Below are 21,788 nucleotides of genomic sequence, written 5' to 3'. Positions count from 1 at the left end.
AGGAATGGCTATTTCAAGTACATGGCACATAGGAATTTTACCAACCTAGCCTGGACTAGACTAGATTTATGCTACCTGGTATTCCTAGTCAGGATGATAAACAAACACAGTTAATTTTTACAATAGTGAATGTAAGATCAAACTATTTTTGAAATAAAAATGGAGAGGTCTTAAAATCTATCAACTAGCAAGTCTAACATAAAACAATATAATTCTATCAGACAACGCAACATTTATTCTCAAAGAACTGGTATAACATAGTGGTTAGTTACTACCTTATAATCTCCATGCCTAATGTGGAATGCAGACTGGTTGGCCTTGGATTAACAATTATTTATAGTTATTTATCAGTCTTTTTCATGGGGCTTTTGTGAAAATGTAATGATGAAGGAGAAACTGCCTTGAAGATAAAATGAATATGCATGCAATTAGTTAATAATATATCTAAGTAGAGATTTGGATTCTAAGGCAAAAAGGTAATTGGAATATACCTATTTGTAACTCTGTAAACCAGGTATGCCTTTTGCCAGAGCACAGAGGTGCCATTGCAAGAAAAGATTGGGACTGCTTTAAAGAGTTTTAAACAGTTGCAATGTGCACATCATTTCCACTCTAAAATACTTTTTTCTCCTTTGAATCCAAAGCACTGTCTCCTGTTGCACAGGGAATTGACACAGCAAAATGAAAAGCGGCACAGGATTGGGGCACTTTTAATTGGGTCCAGGTCAGCAGACAATTTATTACTGATGCTTTGGCCATAACATCTATGTCAAATTTACATTAGATAGCCAAAAGCTATATAGCCAAAGCTTTTATTTATTGTTGCTGTTTTTATTTTGCAGGGCTTTTTTTAAAAAAACGGAGTGAGTAATTTTCCAGGATTCATTTGCTAAACAAATCTACAAACCTGCTTTGATGGCATCACCTTCGCTGCTAATTCCATTTTATTAGCTTGTCACAAACATTTGTTCAGGCAATTACATTTTGTTAACTAGAACATCTGTGAAAGCAGAATGTTGTGCCAATACTACTTTACTAACTCATAGAATAACCTCTAATAAGCAAATAAGAACTGCCATGCCACATCAAAACGGGCACACAGCTGTGCCAGTTCAGGACCTCAAACTGTGGGGTTCACACACACACCCCTTCTCTGCTTGAGGGACAGGCCAAGGAGATTGTGGATTGTAGGCAACTTTAATACATATCCTTCCTTGCAGCTTAACACTTGGGAGATTATACCTCTCAGAATTCCTAGCTTGCAGTTGGTTGTCTATTATTTCTTATCAAGCTTGAGTCGGTAGCAAGGAATACTAGGATTAGAGTAATACAGTATCTTTTTATACAAATATACTATAGTACAATTATATTCAACATTAATAAATGGTGAGGCATTTGTGATACATATGTTTCAAATAGCTCTGTGTATCCAGTATGTGATTTATGAACACTTTCCTTCTGTTCACTCCAAATATCCAGTCAAAGAATAGTAACAATGCTATTTCATTTAAGTACCCTTTCAAAGAGCTAATTTCAGAGTTAAATTATTAAAAGCAAGTACTACAGATATTAACTGAAGGCGAGTTGCTAGACAGAAATACGTTTAGAAGTACTTCACAAATAAAGCCAATTCTACAAATTATGTAGCTCATAGGCAATTCCAAAAATATATAGTCAGCAATAATGTAGGCTAGGAACGGCCAATATGATTCAGCAGCTTTCTTCAGTTGCTATACAATTGAGGATATTCTTCCAGATCTACTGGATTACAACTCCTGTTGCATCTGAAGGACATAAGATTGATAAAAATGATGCTACTAAGCAAAACAATGCAGTTATGTGAAAAAAAAGTCAATATGTAGGAGATAACCAGTGGTGCCTGAGGGCAGGATTAAAGGCATTATTGATTTGGAGTTGTTATGTTCCCACAAGAGACCTAAGACTTGAATTCCATTGACCCTTATTTGGCTCCAATTTGGCTTAAACTTTAGATCAAATTCTTGTGTATAATTAGCATGAATAAAAAGTTTTAAGAGCTTTTAACTCTACCCATTCTGGTTTCTTGTGCTTGACAAATATGCCCTAATGATTTTTCCTCCAACATAGAATTCTTTATTGGCCAAGTGTGATTGGACACACAAGGAATTTGTCTTGGTGTAAATACTCTCAGTATACATAAAGAAAAGATACATTCGTTAAGAATCAAGAATCATAACGTACAACACTTAATGATAGTCATAGGGTACAATCAGCAATCAAATCATACTAGGAAACAGTCAATATAAATTGTAAGGATACAAGCGACAAAGTTACAGTTATACAGTCACAAGTGGGAGGGGATGGATGATAAGGAGTGATGAGAAGATTGAGAGTAATAGTAGCGCAGACTTTATAATAGTTGAACAGTGTTGAGGGAATTATTTGTTTAGCAGAGTGATGGCTTTCAGGGAAAAACTGTCCTTCTGTCTAGTTGTTCTGATATGCAGTGCTCTATAGCGTTGTTTTGAGGGAAGGAGTTGAAACAGTTTATGTCCGGGATGTGAGGGGTCTCACATATTTCAATATACTATTTGAATACAAAAAAACAATATGTCATATATGTTAAAGAAGGGGAAAAAACCACATGGGATGTACTTACATTTTCATATGATTGTATAAAGTTGTAACAACAAAATAAATTACAAAAAAACATTTATTCAAACATTTTCTTCTGTGGAAGAAGTAAGTACACCTTGGCTTTAATCCCTGATATTGCCCCCTTTGGCAGAAACCACCTCAAGAAGGCATTTTCTATAACTGTCTATCAGTCTCTGACATTGGCTGGGAGGACTTTTTTCCCGGAACTTTTTCGTTGTGTGATGTTTGAGGGGTTTGTTGCAGGCACAGCCCGTTTCAAATCACTGATGGGATTTAGATCCAGGTTTTGACTTGGCCATTCCAGAACCATCCATTAATTGTTTTTTCAGCTATTCCTTGGTGGATTTACTGGAAAGTATCAGGTCATTGTCCTGTTGCAATTTTCACTTTTGGCTGAACTTCAATTTTCTGACATATGATCTCACTGTTAGGCTCTGGGTGTTTTCCAACCTGTTTGGAGCCCGACACATTGATGGGGCACGAGGGGTTGCTGATGGTAGGCTGCAGTTGCCCGGGACTAAGCACCAATTACCTGGCGATCCAGCGCTCATTGATCTGGCATGAAATCCATTGGAGCTGCTAGGCTGGACTAATAAAAGCGGCTGCGAGGAATGTGGGGATTGGAATGCGCAGGGAAGCACAGAGGTGACAGGATAGCATAGGAGAGAGATAGCGTGGAATAGGTGGTTTTGGGTAGCACAGGGCTATAGAAATGGGGGGGTGATAGGGGAAGTGAAGTGGGGGGGGGTGATAAGAGAGGCAGGATGGCAGGTGTATATTAGGAGAGTGCGGCTTTAACCACTCCAGGAGGATGCTGGATAACCTAATGATGGACAACTGAAGAGGTATTTAAAGCGCTGAGAGAAGCTAGCTCTCAGCACTGGCTTTTCACGGATTGTCCGTTGTTGCTGCTGTTACTTCCGAGTTCTCAAAATAAAGCAGAAACGTGACTGCATCAAAGTGTGAGTACTGTTTGCTTTGTGAGTAACTGCTCAGGAGTTACTCACAAAGCAAACAGTATCCTCAGGCATACTCTGGTACAATGAAGAATTCATAGTGGATTTTACACTAATGAGCTGCCCAGACCGCTCCCCTTGCAGCAAAGCAGCCCCATTTTTTTAAAATAAAATGTTTGTCTTTAGTTTTTGCCAAGTTTGTTTTGCAGTGTTGTGGTCAAATAGCTATCTCTACCTTGTCTGTTAACAAACTAACAGAGCTGGAAAGGACTTTTGAGGTCTTCTAGTCCAACCACCTGCTCTGGCAGGAGACCCTATACCATTTTCAGACAAATGGTTGTCCAATCTCTTCTTAAAAACTTTGTGTTGGAGCATCCACAACTACTGGAGGCAAAATGTTCCACTGATTAATGGTTGTAACTTCAGGAAATCTCTCCTTAATTCTAGCTGGCTTGTCTGATCAACTTCCATCCATTGTTTCTTGTTCTGCCTTCAGGTGCTTTGGAGAATTGGTTGACTCCCTCTTGTTTGTGGCAGCCCCTTAGATATTGGAACATTGCTATCATGTCACCCATAGTCTTTCTTTTCATTAAACTAGGCAGGCTCAATTCCAGCAACCATTCTTTATATGTTTTAGCCTCCAGTCCCCTAATCATCTTTGTTGCTCTTCTCTGCACTCTTTCTAGAGTCTCAGCATCTTTTTTTTTTTTTTACATTGTGGTGACCAAAACTGGATGCAGTATTCCAATTGTCATCTTACCAAGGTATTATAAAGTGGTATTAACACTTCATGTGATCTTGATTCTATCCCTCTGTTAATGCAGCCTAGGACTGTGTTGGCTTTTTTGGCAGTTGCAGCACACTGCTGGCTCATATTTAAGTGATTGTTCTGTCTTTGAATTAGGTATTCTTTGTCCAAATTTAGTCTTGCCCTTATGTGCATTGTGGATAACAAAAAATTCTTCCTGGCATACCTTCCACATAGATTTAATTTGTATGGCTTCTTTCTAACAGTACACTCATGCACTTCAACATCAATATAGGATTTCTGCTCACAGACTGAATTAGCTTGGACAACTTGGCCTGAACAAGTTGGCAGTGTTTGAAATTTTCTCCATTTTTAGATGTTCTTCCAAGCAGTTATTCCTCCAGACAGTGAGATGATTAAGGTCCAATTCTTTGGCAATCTCTTTAAATCCTTCCACCAACTCATAGGCATCTTCAACCTTCTTTCTTTCTTTTTTTAATAAAAGTTTTATTTAAGTTTTCACAAAACGTACAAATACAAATAAAATATCTTTTTTTGAGAACAGCATGCCCCCAGGTTATCACTTCTCCATACAGACATAAACTCAATACATATTTATCTTATATATTCTAATCCATATCTTATAACTATTTTCACATTTTTTTCAATAGCTTTTCCCTTTCTTTACTTCCTATAGCCTTATTTTAAATTATCTCATTCCTTTCTTAATTCAATTACATATCTTTTTCTAATTTTAAAAATCTTTCTAATCAATGTTTTTATACTTTTGTCTGTCCTGTTTACAATTTCATATTATCTTTTCTCATAAAACAAATTTCCCCTGTAATTGCTAGACTGAAGTGTAACACCTTTGTATCTTTTTTCAAATCTTGTTTAAAAATTTAAGTTACACCTTTACAGTTATAACATTCAATTTCTAACCTCTATTTTATAACACGTACCTATTTTCAATCGAATTCTGCTTGGTACATTCCCTTAAAAATACACACTAAATTCTTAAAAGAAAAAAGTATATATGTATATACTGTATATCTGTGTATATATGTATAACAATAGCAAATGGAATAATTATTCTATTCAAGTACAGCTCTGCCATTAATATTAATAACAATCTTTTACATTTCTATTTCTTTTAACAAACATTACCTAGTAATATCAGTTGTCTTTCACTTTCATCTATATTTCACATTTTACTTATTACTGTCTTTAAATAAAAAACGAAACAATAGTTATAAACAGTAGTCAATAAAGTTATTATTCTTATTCAAGTTCAACTTGTCAACTGATAAAAATCTTCCATGTTTCTTTTCAGTTTTTTTAAAACTTTCTTTTTAAATCATTGAGAGCCTTATTATCTTTACAAACAAATATTCCATTACACATCAATATAAATTTTTTCTATCACTTTAATCACCTAACATATTTTCTAACCTTTTTCTATTTCTAATATAACAATGCTATCCCATGCACCCTTGCAGAATCCTCTCCTTAAGTTAAATTTTAACCATTGTCTCTGTGTCTTTTAAATAGGTTTATACCTTTAATTCTTGTATGCTTTTCTTGTACCTCTATATCTTGTTTCTGTCCTTTGTAGCTTCTTTTCCTTTCCCTCTTCCCTCTCTTCTTCTCCCTCCCCTTTTTTAGTCCCTTTTCTATCTGATTCTCCCTTCTGTGATCCTCCCTTCTGCTTCTTCCTGATATTATGATTACTTTTCAAATTACTCTTTTTTGTTGTTGTTGCTTCAATGCTTAAGTTTTTAACTCCCTTTCCCCACTTTCCATTTTTTGCCCCGCTTAAAATTGCTTGGTCATTAAAGATGGCTTCTTTGTTGTCCCGCCCTTGTTCTGCCACCATTTCTTCTTGTTTTTCATAGTTCAAGATTTCCATTTCTAAAAATTGAAATACGAAGCCAAAAGATCCTCTTCCCTCTTGTGCTTCTTCTTTTTGTTCTTTAAGTCTCATTTTTAACTCTTCAAGAAGTGATGCCATTTTAAAAAAATTTAAACAACCCCCAATTGATTTTATTTTGTTTCATTAGGATTCTCCATGCAAAGTTCCAGGAGTCATCCAATAATCCAAAACTGTTTCTTGCTTCTTTTCTCACTTTCTCTTTACAGGGGCTTTGTTAGTGTTGAGGTAATTCCCCATTAGGAGAATGAGTGCACACAGGGAGACGCAGTGACAGTAATGTTGAATAACACATGACCAGCACACAGATACACTGAATAGTAAAATGTAGGGTTTTACTTCCAGTAAACGGTTAAGTAAAGTCCAACAAACAGTCCAAGTCATACACTGTTAAAGCAGTCAGTTTTCAGTCCAGGGATAATCCAAATAACAAAGTCCGGTATCATAAACAGTTCAGTAAATAGACTCACAGCAATCCAAGAAGAATGATGAGCAGCAACAGTCAATAGGAAAAATGCAGGAACCAAAAACAGCAAACATCAGAACATCTAGCAACAAGCAATTCACAGCAACAACAGAACAACCCAGGTTTCTGGCTCCATCTTATGGCCGTTTGAGGAACCACACCCAATTACAGTTTTAGCATTCCCTTAAAGAGACAGTATTAAATGTCTATCCTGGTTTATATATTTCCAACCCAACTGTTAGGTGACTATCAATTCCTAACAATTATTTTGTAACAAAGTTTCAGCTACAATGTATCTTTTGCAAGCCTTGTTAAAATTTCACTATCGATTTTTTAAGTTCCAAGTGGTCTCCTCCATTTTCCAGATTCCACCTTCTTTTTTCCTTTTTCCCTCCACTGCTTTCTTTTTTTAAAGAAAAATTTTAAATTATCCAAGAATCTTTATCTCTTTGACACTTTGTTTTCAGCTAGAAATAGCCTATTAAAGTCAAAGTGGATTAGTATCAATATCTTATTTGAATCTCTTCTTCTTAGCGTTCCAAGTCAATTAAAACTGTCAATGTGAGAGGAAAAAAAGCCAATTCTGTTTCCTTTCCCTTTCTCTTTCGCAGCTTAAAATCTTTTTGAGGAATAGTATTAGTCTTTAAAATTCAGGTTCCAGGTACCTTAAATAGATGTTCTCCATTCAACCCGGTCAGTCAAACTTTCTCCTTTAAACTTCCTCCTGCACAATCTTGTCCGGTCAGGTTCTTCTTTGAAGTGGCCATTTCTGACCACCGCTGCAACTGTCTTTGGGAAAGGGAGTAATGGCCAGCCGAGGAAGAGAGATACGGCTCTCCTCAACCCCGCTGACGGCTCCCCCTTCTTCACCACCTCTATGGGGTGGCTTCAGCCCTGAATCCGGGTGGCTCGGGACGCTCCAGCAGTGAGCACGGATCAAAACTGTGCATGATTGCAATTTTGGTCCATTGCCGAAGAAGCCCAAACAAGAAGTCATCTCCAACCTTCTTTCTGAAGGTCTCAGAGAGCTCTTTCAATCTAGACATACAATACCAATATATATTTCACATCTAAATCATTGGACTTGCTATCTGGGGATAGCCAGTTTATCTAAATCAGACAGAATAAAATATCTACCTGCAGAATAGCCTTTGCCTGGATTAGAATATGTTACTCTACCAAAGGACACTTGCTGAAACTCTGTACCCATCAACTTCTGGTAACACTCTGCCAATTTACTAAAACCATTTGAATTGTCAGCAACTGAAAAGTGGAAAGTAATCCTGGAAAAGTTTACTGAATACAGGGATTTGCTGTTGAAAATAAATTCAATAAGCTGAAGAAAGAAACACTTAGAATTTTGATTTCGCAAACTCTTCCATGATTTGAGTCAAGAGCTATTAAGAATGTATTGTACACATGTGTCTTTCTGAAATTAGCTTATTCATTAATCCATCCATCCATCCTCAGAAGTCTCTTACCGCCCATAATAGAAATAACAAATCTTCAATACCAAAAGGGTTTCTCTCTATTTCTTTCACCCTTTAAATAGAAGTACTGAAATAAGATTCTAGTCCATTTTTTCCTTCTCACTTCTGAATCAAGCAAACCAAGGGCAAACCCTTCTTAATTTGAATGTGACTTTAATAGGATATCCAAGCATTGGCATTCCTCGTTATCAGATAATTCCTTTTTCTACTTACTTCTATTTATCAAAACGGACCAAAGTGAAATAACATATTTACGTAGAAGTTCTTATGCAGAGGGTATCTTGAAAGAACTCTTTCTTCAGAGTTTGACTTCTGCTTTGGAGCAAAGGTTGATCCTAGAAAAGGGAATTCCTGTGGCATGCAAAAAGTGAAATATGCTAAGCCAAAAAAACCCATCTGTTTTGTTTTTAAGGCCTTAATTGCCAAATGATATTACCGTATATACTTGAGCATAAGCCGAGTTTTTCAGCCCATTTTTTGTGCTGAAAAAAACCCCCTCGGCTTATACTCGAGTCAGATTCCCCTCTGAAAAAAAAATGGTGTGGAGCTCCGGAGCTGGGCAGGCGCTTCCCTGCTTCCGTGTTTCCTTTGCAACTTTTAAGCATGGGGGTAATCGGAAGCAGAAAAGTTCTTGCATGAGGATATATTGTTTTTTCTTTTTTTAACTGTTTTTAGGGGGGGGAGACCCACCGTCATGTGAGAATGCTCAGACACGAAATCTATCCGCCCGAAAATAAGTGTGTGTGTGTGGGGGGAATTTTAACAGAGGGAAGATGTAGGGAGAAGGCAAAAGCGACGAAAGATCCTTCAGGGGAAACTGAGGGGAGACTCACCTTGGTCCAGATGAGCCCTTCCCCACCCTAAGGAAGCAGAGGCAGCCAGCAAGGGCAGGCAAGCCCCACTTCACAGACTCTGTCCGTCCTCGCTCCCACCCAAAGCCACGAAGTCCCCAATCGCGCAGCCCAGAATCGCCCTCCCTCAGGGGGCAGCAACGACGGCCGGTTTTTCCCGAGACAAGAAGGTCCGCCATGCAATGAAAGCGCCCTGGCTCTAGGCTCGCGGGCTCAGAAAAAACGCGAGCCGAGGTCGCTTCGCTCCGCTCGGCTTCTCCAACATCCGGCACCGCCTGTTCTATGTGCCGGGCCCGGCAAGTCCGAGCAGCCAGCGCGTGGAGCAGGACGGCGGCGGACATCGTTGGCTGCCTCTTTCGCAGCACGGGAGGCCTCCCCACCAGCCGGCCGGCTCTCTCCTTCTCTGCCTGTTTGTTCTGTGTGACCGAGGAGGAGGAGACCGGCCGGCTGGTTGGGGGAGGCTTTCTGCGCCGAGGGAGGTGGCTGCTGGTGTCTGGCTTTGCTCCGCTTCTCCGGCGCGGCCCTGTTCTTTACTTGGGCAGCCGGGCGCCCGCAACGGCGCCCACGGCGGCAACAGGCAGTTCCGCCCGGGCTCCGCTCAGGTGTCCGGCTGGGGCTGTCTGGAGTTGCTGCCGCCGGTGCGGCCCCAGTCCCGTGTCGCCTTTCCCTTCCCGAGGCTCCTTGCGCTGGCTGCTCGGATTTGCCGGGCCCGGCACATAGAACAGGGTGGTGCCGGATGTTGGAGAAGCCGAGCGGAGCCGAAGCGACCTTGGCTCACGCTTGTTTTCTGAGCCTGCGAGCCTAGAGCCAGGGCGCTTTCATTGCACGGCGGAGCTTCTTGTCTCGGGAAAACCGGGCGTCGTTGCTGCCCCCTGAGGGGAGGGCGATTCTGGGCTGCGCGATTGGGGACTTCGTGGCTTTGGGTGGGTGGGTGGGTGGGAGTGAGGACGGACGGAGTCTGTGAAGCGGGGCTTGCCTGCCCTTGCTGGCTGCCTCTGCTTCCTTAGGGGCGGGAAGGGGACTCATCTGGACCAAGGGTGAGTCTCCCCTCAGTTTCCCTGAAGGATCTTCCGCGCTTTGCCTTCACCCTACATCTCTGCTCAGGTGTCCGGCTGGGGCTGTCGGGAGTTGCTGCCGCCAGTGCGGCTCCGGTCCCGCGTTGCCTTGGGAAGGGTGGGGCAAAACCAGGAGCCGCTGAGTCTGAGCCTCTGGTGCCGCTGCCGCTGTTGCAAAGCGCTGCCGTGGCTCTTCCTTTTGCCTTTCCTTCCCGAGGCGACGCGGGACTGGGGCCGCGCCGGCGGTAGTGACTCCTGACTCAGGGGGCCTCCGAGGGAGGGGAAGAGAGTGACTCCTGCCTCCCGCTGTCATCATCATCTTCTTCTTTTGGGTTAGTGAATCAATTAAACCTTTCATGATAGTGAGATCGTTTCCCAAATTAATTATTTTTATTTTTGAAATTTACCAGTAGCTGCTGCATTTCCCACCCTCGGCTTATACTCGAGTCAATAAGTTTTCCCAGTTTTTTTGTGTAAAATTAGGTGCCTCGGCTTATATTCGGGTCGACTTATACTCAAGTATATATGGTACATATTTGACTGTCTAAGATATACTATATAGATACTTCACTTACTGAATCACTCCTAATTAGCTCTCTTTGCTGCTATAGTCTTTTAAAAAGGCATATTGTGGAAGGAAAATACTGCCTGGGTATCCTGCTGTTAAATTCCTTTGGGCTACATCTTTCTGATTTCACTCTGAAATCTTATGAAAAGAGTTAGCCAAGAAAGCTTTGAGAAACTGGCTAATTAAGAAGTATAGAAAATTCATTTCTCCTTAAGAATATATTAAGTTTAATAAAACAGACATTCAGGTCTAGAATTGTGTTTTGTAAATTGAAGTTACAGTGAAATGAATGCCTACTGATATAAGTTTGCTTAAGTTTGGACGTCTTTACAGCAAACACAACAGAGGTATCCAAAAATGATAGAACACATGGCATGATGTCATGACTCAAAATCCAAAACTTACATCCTTGTTTCAAAAACTGGCACACAAGCATGTAAAGGCAGTATTTGCATTGCGACACCACCATGTGTATGATCATTTTGATATAATCTTAGTTTGCTGCTGATGCCCACAAAGTCATTAATTTTTGGAACTTGCTCCTAAAATAAATGAAAGTTTCAGAATTATTCCTGGGGTTTCCTTTGTGTCACTTCTGTACTATCTGATATTGAAGATTAAACCCAAACATCTGCTTTGCCAAGTTTGTGGGCTATGTTGTGATGACATAATTGGAGAAACAGAAGCTCCTATGCCACAAATATTGTTTTGGAAAGAAGCACACTCATACCTCTTGCTTCAAAATGAAATAAAACATGAATAGATTTTTTTCCCTATCCAGTTTCCACCTGTATCTCATTCTTATTATGGCCAGACTATTGACCAACGATGCTGCAACAAAGGCTGCTGGAAGCTGGCAACATATAAGAGCACTGTGATTAGCTTTTGTGTCAGAGGCTCAGCACTCTGACCTGTGGCATTTGTTCCCTCTTTCCATGGTTTATTTTGCCAAACTTGCTTAGCAATCCTTGCATGTTCTTGTAAGAAGCATCTAGAACCCATTCTAGCTTAGCTTGGTGAGAGCCAATTAGGACAGCCTTGAGGTTGAGATTTTAGGTAAGTCTTAAATCAAAGCTAGTGTCGCCTTGCTAACATCTCAAAAAGGCAGATTTCAGGAAGACTGATTAGATGCAGTAATCCTTAAACTGAACCCTATTTCTGCTCTATGCTCACTCCAAACAGAAGTGGGCAAAACTGTTGAATGGAGCATGTATGTTAATTAGCTGGCCAGTAGGCTTACCCATGGTATGGTCATGTCTACCATGAGTAGAGGGTCAAAATCTATCTAGCTACTCAATCTATGTAATCTATCATCTATCTATCTATCTATCTATCTATCTATCTATCTATCTATCTATCTATCTATCTATCTATCTATCTATCTATCTATCTATCTATCTATCTATCTATCTATCGGTATCTATCTATCATCCATCCATCCATCCCTAGGTATCTCTGATCATCCTTATCTTTCTATCCATCTTTAGATATCTTTCTGTCTGTCTGTCTATCTGTCTGTCTTTCTGTCTCTATCTGCGTATTGTATATCTGTCCATTTATCATCCCCCCCTGCCCTTTTGTGGAGATTGAGTATTTCCACTTGCAGTGGCTTTGTGTTCCTACTTTCAGCCTCATTTTTGAGTTTTCAGTCAAAAGACTACAATCTGGCAACTAAATTCCAGTTGCAAAACCTTAGGATGTTTTGGAGGTTGAATGCAAATGAGGATTGGTAGGCTGCATGGTGCTCTCTGATTGTCCACTCTTGCTTTAGGAGCTATTGGGATTAGGTCTGTCAAACTACACAGAAAGACACATGTAAGCAAATGATTGAAGAGAAAGTGTTTTTCCCCACTTCCTTACTATCACTGTCGTTCTGTGGAATCCAGAATGATAAGGCAAATAACTTTACTGATACTTCCTTCCATTTGCTTACCTATTGCCAAAGAAATATTTACTTATTAATTTTCACTCATTTCAAATTTGCACTCCATACAATCAGACCAACTATGATTTACAAGCAGATAAAACCAAAAAAAAACCCTATAAAATTACAAAGGTTCCATGGCAAATCATCAATAAAACAGTTAACTATAGGCATACAGATCAGTATACAGATCAGCAATTCTTACATCTTGAAGACCTTATAGAAAACTTACGTTTTGACAACCTTCTGGAATGATGCCAAGGTGGGTACCTATAGGACCTCTCCAGGAAGGGTGTTCTGCAAGGTTGGGGCTACCATAAATAAACACTTTCACATCACAAACGGGGGAACTATTAACATCCCCATTTGGGACACTTCCATATGGAGGAGGCAGACTTGAGGATACCTAGGATCCTAGGATACATAAGATTTTGCATGTTAAAACCAGTGCTTTAAATAGTACACAGGCTGCTGCCTTTTGTACCAACTGTATGTCTATGGAGATTCTCAATCATCCAAGTCATGGTTGTGCTTTCTCCAAAAAGCAACTGGTGTTTCTAACTTTTTTTTGAGGGGGGGAGGGAGTTTTGCTTCTTCATCCAATCCAAGAGAATTGGAGAAGCTTCTTGGGTGAGAAGCAGAAGGTGTTTAAAGAAAAAAACCAAGAAAGTCCAGTTGCCTTTTGAAGAAAGCACCTTTGGGGTATACCAACTATAGTTTAACTTAATATTTGGGAAAGACAGCCCATATAAAAATATGCTGCAGGAGTTCAGTATAATAATGATGAGAACATAAATTACTGCAATCAGGGTCTCCCACTTCAGATAGGGCACCAGCCAAACATGACTGAAGGCTACCTTGAACTTGAACTTAACTGTTAAATCCAGCAGGACTCATGAATATAAGAAGAATTAAGACTCACTTCATTGAGATAGTAACACCCCAATCATTCATAACTAGGGCTGATAGCCAGATAATTTCTAAACAGACAGCAACTTTGTCTTAGTAGGATTCAACTTTCAGCCTTTTACAACCTTCAGAAGCCTTCAGGTCTACATTGCCACAACATCTCCAAATTGTTCAGTGCGGTGATATACAATTAGATAGCAACAGCTCCAAATGACACATAACTTCTCCCAATTGTTTCCTCTATATGTTAAAGAATAAGGACGAAGGAGCCAAAGCATGTAACATTCCATGTGGAAGTATTCCCTAGGCCAACCTCTCTTCTCTGCCCCCCCTCCACCCTGCTTAGAAAAGAGTAGAACCATTGCAGAACCTCTACAATAAAGCAGGCTATCCAGAACGATACCATGATAAATGATAAAGAAAAAACACTGTCAAAAGTACTAACAAAGTTACCCAAAGTGAGTACATCGATTTCTGTCCAATGGCAAGGCTTAAACCTTGACTGATTGGGTTCTGGAGAACCCTATACTTACAAGTCCCACCACCTTTCTTACAAAGTAGTCAGCCACAATAGTTGTCCAAGATAACCTGATCCAGGGAAGCCTTCTTCAGATTAATACCACCACTCTTTTCAAAATATCCAACACAACTCACTTTGTCAAGGAGATACTGAATGTTTTCTTAACACCAGCTCCTCCTCACCTCACCCTGCTACCAGCTACCCAAGGGAGCCCATAATAAAGAGTTTTTATGAAAAGTACTCTATCCACTTCATCAGAGTCTACAGACCAAATAAACCGTACGTGATATTACAAGATGCTACTCCAGTCACCACTTCAGACACTGCCTCAGAAGGGTCAAGCTTCTTGAATATGAGTGATTTTTCTTAGGCAAACATGTCACAGGGTAGCAGCATATCTTTTTATCTGCTATTTCCCACAGCGAGCAGGCTAGCTTAAATAAAGCTGCTGGACAAACAACTTGCTAATGCAATAAGTTCACAGTAGTACTGATGCTTGATGCAGACTCAAATTGTTTGGTCAAGTTCAATTTTGGTTTTTTCTACCAGTCATCTTGTCTATTGCTTTGCCTCCCAGAGCTCTTTATAAACCAAGAGACATTCCAGATTGGTGGCAGACTACTTGAAGGGCAATTACATCAAGTATGCTGGCCATCTTCAACTCCAGCTCTCAACCAAGCACTCAGCAGAATTGCCCAACGGAATCTCCCACCATTCACTGGAATCTATAAGGTACTTAGTATCAATCATCTTAATCCAGCCCATCACCCCTGTGGTGCTCTTAGAAGGCAGAAAATCTAATATGGGTCAGGAAGTGATGTGATCTTGGCAAAGGATCAAAGTAACTTCTCCCATCTTCAGATCACATCAACTGCTCGAAACAAAGAAAACAACAAACATGTGTCCTTTTGTACGTGACAGGTGAGATCTGGCCTGGGATAAGTTCACTGCTGCTATAGAGGTCATGAACCCCTGAGCCTTCCCAGATTCCTCCTATCTCCAGCAAGAAGGTGGAAATCCTCCAGCACCAGCTCAGCCATGTGGTTCAGAAAGGGATCCTGTAAGGCAGCAGCAGGGGTGAGATTCAATTTTTTTTAACAACCTGTTCTGTGGGCGTGGCTTAGTTGGTGGGCGTGGCTTGGTGGTCATGTGACTGGCTGGGTGTGGCCAACTCAACATCACTCACATTGAGGCACGCATCTCCTCGCCTGGCCTCTTGTGACTATGGTGATGCTGCAACAGTTGTAAGTGTGAAAAATGGTCATAAGTCACTTTTTTCAGTGCCATTGTAACTTTGAATGGTCACTCCACTCAAGCAAAGTACCAGCAAAGGAGGGAAAAAAATATCCAGAAAAGTTCCAGAGACAGGAAGCCTAGGCCTGCCAAAAATGTAATAAGGGTTAACGGAGAGGCAGTTTCTGTAAGCAACACCAGAATGTTTCCTTCCTGCCTTCCTTACAGGATTAGGCCAGTAATTTCTTCTAACAACCGGTTCTCCGAACTGCTTAGAATGTTAACAACCGGTTCTAGCAAATAGGTGCAAACTGGTAGAATCCCACCCCTGGGCAGCAGGGCAAGCAGTATGTAAATGGGATAGTCTACCTGTCAGATTTCAAGTTCTCACTCAGCCTCTTTCACCCAAAGAACAGAAGCCAAGCTATCTTTCATGAGTTTCACTACTCATTCTTTCCAGATTTAGCATCACAATTTACACAATCATAATTTCCAACATCCTTCACTCTACACCATGTGGCATAGCACTGCTGGGAATCATATAATTCAGTAATATCTAAAGGGACACTATCCCCATTCAGGCAGAATATGAATTCTGAATAACTCATCTTCTTTCTGCTTACTATGTTGGTTAAAACTTACAGGAGGTAATGGAAAACCATTCGGAAGCCATCCTCAAAATGATGAAACAGAGAGCCCAGTTCCCAACAATGGCAGACAGAAAATTAAAAGATAGTATAGTAGGGAAAGGAAGAAATTGGAAAAGAAGGGAAGCAGGACGAAGGATTTTTCCAAATAGTTTCATTGTTCTCCAGAAGTCCCATTTCTACAATTCTATCAGAGGTATCTCAACATAATAATAATTAAAAAAATCACAAAAGATTATCTTTCGGCTACTCAGGGCAATGGAAAGACTGGCTGCAGCTTCCATTGACTCACTATTGCCCCAGAACAGCCATCTCACTCACTTTCCTGAGTTCATCCTTTGGAAAGACCAGAGTGAGAAATGAGTTCATTAAGTCAATGTTCTCCTGGTACGTATTCTCATCCAGAAAGGTTTCGTTTTTTTTAAAAAAAGCACCATCCAAAGCCTCGGGTGAAAGAGTGGGGCTACAGAGGTAAGGACCATTTCTTCTTTTCCCTTGCTTGAACTGGGTGCAGGGGAGGGTACAGCAATGAGTCTCAAGCTGGAGTTTGAAATGCGTGGTGCTGTTGTATTCCCAAAAAAGGGGTGGGCAACCTCATCCTGTTCATTAGGCTACCTTGAAAGAGCATGATCTGCTTTATCAGCTCCCCTGCCGGACCTCTTTCTGGGATTTTGTCATGTTTAGGAGAAAGATCAGCAGTAAGCGGAAGGCTGACACACACACACACACACACCCATTGACATGGTGCTAAACTTACTCTATAATCGGCTCTATATTGCCGAAATGATTTGATCATGATGAGCTCCACTAATAATTTGTCATGCGTGTCACTGAAAAATTAAACACTAGCATATTATTTTGAACAATCTCCCAAGTCTAACGTGTGTCATCCTTGAAAGAAACTCTCTAGCTGAACCTTCCCCAATGTAACCCCTCAGCCTTTTGCTTGGCACTATAACTCCCAGAATTTCCAGTTGGAATGTTAGTTGGGGATTCTATAAACATTGTTCTATAGCTCATGTGAAGGGCACCAGGTTGGAGAATATTTTACTAACTCGTACACAGACATGTACACATTCACAAAAGATGTCTTTAGTATTCTTCAGACAGTAGTAAAGCCTCTTTCTTTCTCTCTTCCGTCCCCAATTTCTTACCCACTTTTTTTTTTTTTTTTTTAAATCCATTCTTTTGCATTTCTTTCAATCTTTGGCTAAGCTAATGTGTCCAGGAAAAAGGGTTAAGACTCAACAAGGCTGGGTTGAGGCAAAGCAGACACCTTGGGTTAAGCATCACTCCCTCTGTCCGGTTCCCATAGCAATCAGAGAGACATCGGTTACCAAGGCAACAACGTCCTCCCTCCCAGACAGTATCAGAGCAGAAGTACCAACTCGGCTGCGGCCAGCTGTATCTGGAGAAAAGGGTGTGTGTGTTTGTGTGTGTGTGTGTGTGTGTGTGTGTAAGGGAGGGAGGAAAGAACGAGAGCATGAGAGAGAGAGAATGAGAATGAGAGAGAAGGAAAGAAAGATTACAGCTCCAAAGCTTTGCCAGGAAAAAGGGAGAACTGAAACTCCCAGTCCCTTGGCCAACCTCCGGTCTCTACATGAAAGCCTCGCATTGTTCCTCAGTAGCCATTCCGAGCGAGGAAGTTGGGCACTTTTCCTGAATCTTTTTCCTTCTTTCTTTGTTTCCCCTGCCATCGCTCCCGCACATCCGCGCGCAGACCGAGCCAGCCCTCGACCACATTCTCGCCCGCCTCGCCTCGCCCCGCGTGTCTGAAGCGCTCGCGCTCGCCCTTCCTGCCGGGGCTACTACCTTCAATACAGCAGAACCTCCAGAGGCCGGAGTGGGTGAGGTCGCCCTTCACTTTTTTCGGCTGGCTTTGCGCCGTCTCGTCCGTGGCGGTGACATTGGTCCCGTTGCAGAGGTTGGCGCTCGAGTAGAGCCAATAATCGGTGCCGATAGCGATGGTCATGAGGCTGAAGGCGGCGAAGGCACCCACCGTGGTCAGCAGCATCTGGATCCCACGGTCGCACCACACCATGGTGCTTCATGCTCCACCCGACGGGCTCAGGGGGCAGCAAGAGACAGACGCAGTCGAGCACTGCCTCCCCCTCGCCGCGCCCGAGCGCTGGCTTCCCCTCCTTCCCGCTTCTCTTTCTCCCCCTCGCCTCCCTCCTTCCATTCACCCAGGACGCGGCAAAAAAGCCGAGACATGGGCGGAAGGGAAGGGGAGGGAGGGAGCGCCAAAAGGTTCGCACCAAAGCCCAGCCCAAAAAAAAAAAAAAAAAAGTGGCCCTCAGAAAGGTCGCCGCCCTTTCAGGAGTAAGAGGAGCCCCTACCGACCCCCGAGGCTGTTTCCCCTCGGGGCGCTCCCTCGCGTCTCCAGCGCGCCACGCGCCCGGCGGCACACGCCGCGAGTTGTCTCTTCCCGCCGCCTAAATTCGGCAGAGGCAGAGGAGGCGGGTCGCCTAAAAGCCCCTCGAGGCTACTCGGGCTCCGCCCCTCCCTGAGAGAAGAGCGGGGGGGGTAAGGGGAGGAAATTAGGGGGTGAGGGTCGTAGCTTGGCCGCGCAGGCCCCTCCGCACAAGCCTTCCGGAGACGCGGGCGAACCGCGCGCAGGTGGAAGAGATGGTCTCTCGGCGCGGTGGGAAACGGCCGAATGCTCTGCTTGAAAGGGGCGGGGATGGATGGCGGGGCTTTTGAGGAAACTATAAGTCCATTGTAGCCTGGATTTCGAGGTAGTTTCCTCTGGAGTCTACTTTGGAGGAGCTTGGGAATAAAACCTGTCTCTCTTTGGGGCTTAAACTAACGTCTTATCCATGTTTTCCTGGCCACTGTTTCTTTCAGGCTAGAAAGTGCCCAAAGGAGGGAGTAGATTTACTCAGACTAGGGATTCAAATATAAAGTAAAATCTGTAGTAGCAGAGGATCTCTCTCTCTCTATTTATCTAGCTTTCTAGCCATATCTAGCTATCATTTATCTATCATTTATAATTTATCTATTTAAATTTATATGCCACCCATCTCACCATCCCAGATGACTCTGGGTAGCAGTACTGAAGCTTTTCCCTAAATTGTTCAGTAGTCTATGTCAATCAAAAAGATTATCACACTATGCACTTGGGCATAAATTAACTTTACTATGAAACTGAGCTATTTTCCCATCACTTTATTTTGGCCACTTACCTGGCAACCTTTTCTATTAACCAACTTATCAGTATTTAGTTTTGTTGTTGCTGAATGACCACCTAAACTGGTTTTATCACCTCACAAAAAACAATTATGGGCAGAAAATTGATTCCAATTCTACCAATCAATTAAAAATGGAATGATAGTTATGGAAAGAAAAAAATCCAATTTTGTTTTCATATTAGTAGATTTCAACCACTGGTAAAGTGCAGCAATTTCACCAAATCCAGCTCAATTTCAGACAACTTTGAATGCAAAGTAAGCTAAAACAAATTAAAAACTCTCCCATGAAAAAAGCAATGCCCACTTTTAATTAAAAGGATAGACTGTTTTCCCAGCCCAAATTGCAAGAACTAGGATATGTTCCTGGTTCAGCCCAGGCATGGTGATATGTTGGACTCCATCTTAAGCTATGGGCATCTGTAGGAAATAGTGCTTTTATAAGTTCCTCCTGTTCCATATGTACTTGTGGATGTTGTAATACACATATGAAAGGGATGTGGCTTTCAGCACAATGCCGTAACATTTTTTTCTCATTCTACCCCCCGCTTGCCACTCCCCATTTTTTTATCACTCATGGACACTACTTTGTTTTGACTTTGTTTTGATTCAGGGTGTGGGCTCCACCAAATGACCTGAACTGGAGGGTCACGGGCAGCCCATAGACTGTGAGTTTGACATTCTGAACTCAGAAGCTGGCCTTTAACAAGGTTTGGACTAATTTAGATTGTGCTAATTTTGTTTTAATTTCAGTGATATCAGTTTCACTATTAACATATAGTTGAACAAAGAAATCCTGTTCCAGAAGGAGAAATTTTCATAGAAAAGAAGAACACTTCTATAGGAAATTTAAGAAGAAAACTAGGTTAACTAAAATTGGGGAGGATCTTCAGATAGTAGCATGTCTTAGTGGACTATTTCTTTGCTCTTCCTACTCATTGGAATATTTAGAGGTGGTGCTTGCAAGGAAGGTCTCTGGAGAATGATCTCAGCATCTCCGCTTCATGTGTCAATGTATTGCCTAGCCCTAGAACATTATTGGGGGAAACAAAGAAGTCTTCCCTGGTCTCATGCCTACCAGAAGTGCTAGCAATGTGTTGGCAGGGGCATCAGGAACCTAGCTGTAACCTTAATACTGCTGGCACATGCCAGGTTGCAGAAGACAGGTCTTCACCATGAAAAGCATATCTGTTTCCTTTTTTCTGATGAACTGAATTCTTAGGTTAGATAAGCCACTTACTAGATGCTTCTCACATTTGTCCACTTTTTAAGAAGTCCAGACTTGGTGAGACAGGATGGGAAAGTCCTTCCTGTACCCCTCCCCTTTATCCCTGTTTCAGTGAACATGCTTTAACAAGCAGTAGACTAAGGAATCTGCAGAAATAAGTACAAATGAACTATTGGAGCAGGGTATGAAAATTTGATCAAAGGAAAAATACTTCTACCTTTTACAATTCTAGAAAAATAGAAATGAAAAAAATAAAGCATCATCTCTCGAAACATATTGTTGTTTCACTACAGAAGTGATAAAGAGTAGAAAGAAAAGTGACAGGGAAGAGGAAATCAGCCTAATAAAGTCATTCATAAAATATGTCACAGGGAGGTAAAATAGGAAAGAATTGCCAAATGGAGAAATTTCCTGATTGAACACATTTCTTGCCATCTCAGAAGTTCAAATGACCTTCCATTTAATTTAATATTTGCTATTTTATTACCATTCTCTACCCTTCTGTTTTTGGACAAGGTTATTTTCACTAAATCTGTTGCTGAGGCCAATTCATGAACTTTCATCCATACCCCATATTGTGTATAAACTCAGAATCTATACAAGCACATTTTCTCTCTTTGCTTTTCCTATCAGTGAATTCATCTAAGGTGTCATCAAGTGTCATCCAGCCTTTGTTGGGTCAAAACAGCAGCAGCCATGAAGACAAGATTCATATACCTGGGAAAATGGGCTCGCTCTCTCCTTTTCAGAGGTGCACACACAAACATTTATTCTCCACAGCCACATCAAGCATAGCACTTTTAAAAGACATTGATAATTTATCAAGCACAGGTGAGTGAGTGGGGAGGAGTTATTTCGAAGGGGAGTGGCATTTCTTGTTTCACATTTCTAATAGCTTTCTTTGTTTTTCAATATACCAGTAGTCCTTGACTTACGATTGGTTGCTTTGTGACCATTCGAAGTTACAAAGGACCTCCCCAGAGCTCCTATGATCTGGATTTGAAGTTCCAACAGCTGCCCCTCCCAGTCATGTGATTGCATTTTGGGAACTCTGCATTTACAGCTGTTTGCATTGTCCCCCAGTCACATGACTACAATTGCAATTTGCATTTTTTTTTTTTGCTGAAAACCAGTATTTCCTTCAAGTTTCCAGCAAAAAAAAAAAAGAACAAAACACCCATTGCAAACAATGGATTTGCTTAATGGCTGTGGCAAATGAGTGCCACAAAAGAGGTTGTAAAATTGGTCATATGGTGATTTGCTTAACCACTGGCATAACTTACAGCCATAATTCCAGGATCAGTTACGGATGTAGGTCAGGGCCTGCCTGTAATCCTGTAGAAAATGAAGTTTTGTACAATTGGTGCAATTATTAATAAATTATTATAATTACGATTAGCCAAATAACATTGTGTTATAATGAGAATGTAAAGGATAT

General features: G+C 41.4%; 1 protein-coding gene across 2 annotated transcripts in view; it reads right to left on the bottom strand.

Moving 5' to 3' along the window:
* CACNG4 (calcium voltage-gated channel auxiliary subunit gamma 4) overlaps positions 1-18,202 on the bottom strand; it is a 99,728-nt gene extending 81,526 nt beyond the window's left edge. The window contains exon 1 of one of the 2 annotated variants that reach the window (XM_087956097.1): positions 17,747-18,202. In XM_087956097.1, the coding sequence (XP_087812223.1) occupies positions 17,747-17,975 (229 nt within the window). In that variant the 5' untranslated portion in view covers positions 17,976-18,202. The remainder of the gene's footprint in view (positions 1-17,746) is intronic. The other variant, XM_026678706.2, reaches the window with a different exon arrangement.
* Between the last annotated feature and the right edge of the window lie 3,586 nt (positions 18,203-21,788).

Source organism: Notechis scutatus, chromosome 2 (assembly GCF_049901735.1).
Source record: "Notechis scutatus isolate UNSWTSFEM ecotype Mainland chromosome 2, rNotScu1.2, whole genome shotgun sequence".
NCBI classification, from domain to species: Eukaryota; Metazoa; Chordata; class Lepidosauria; order Squamata; family Elapidae; genus Notechis; species Notechis scutatus.
This window is presented reverse-complemented; position numbering and strand designations above follow the sequence as displayed.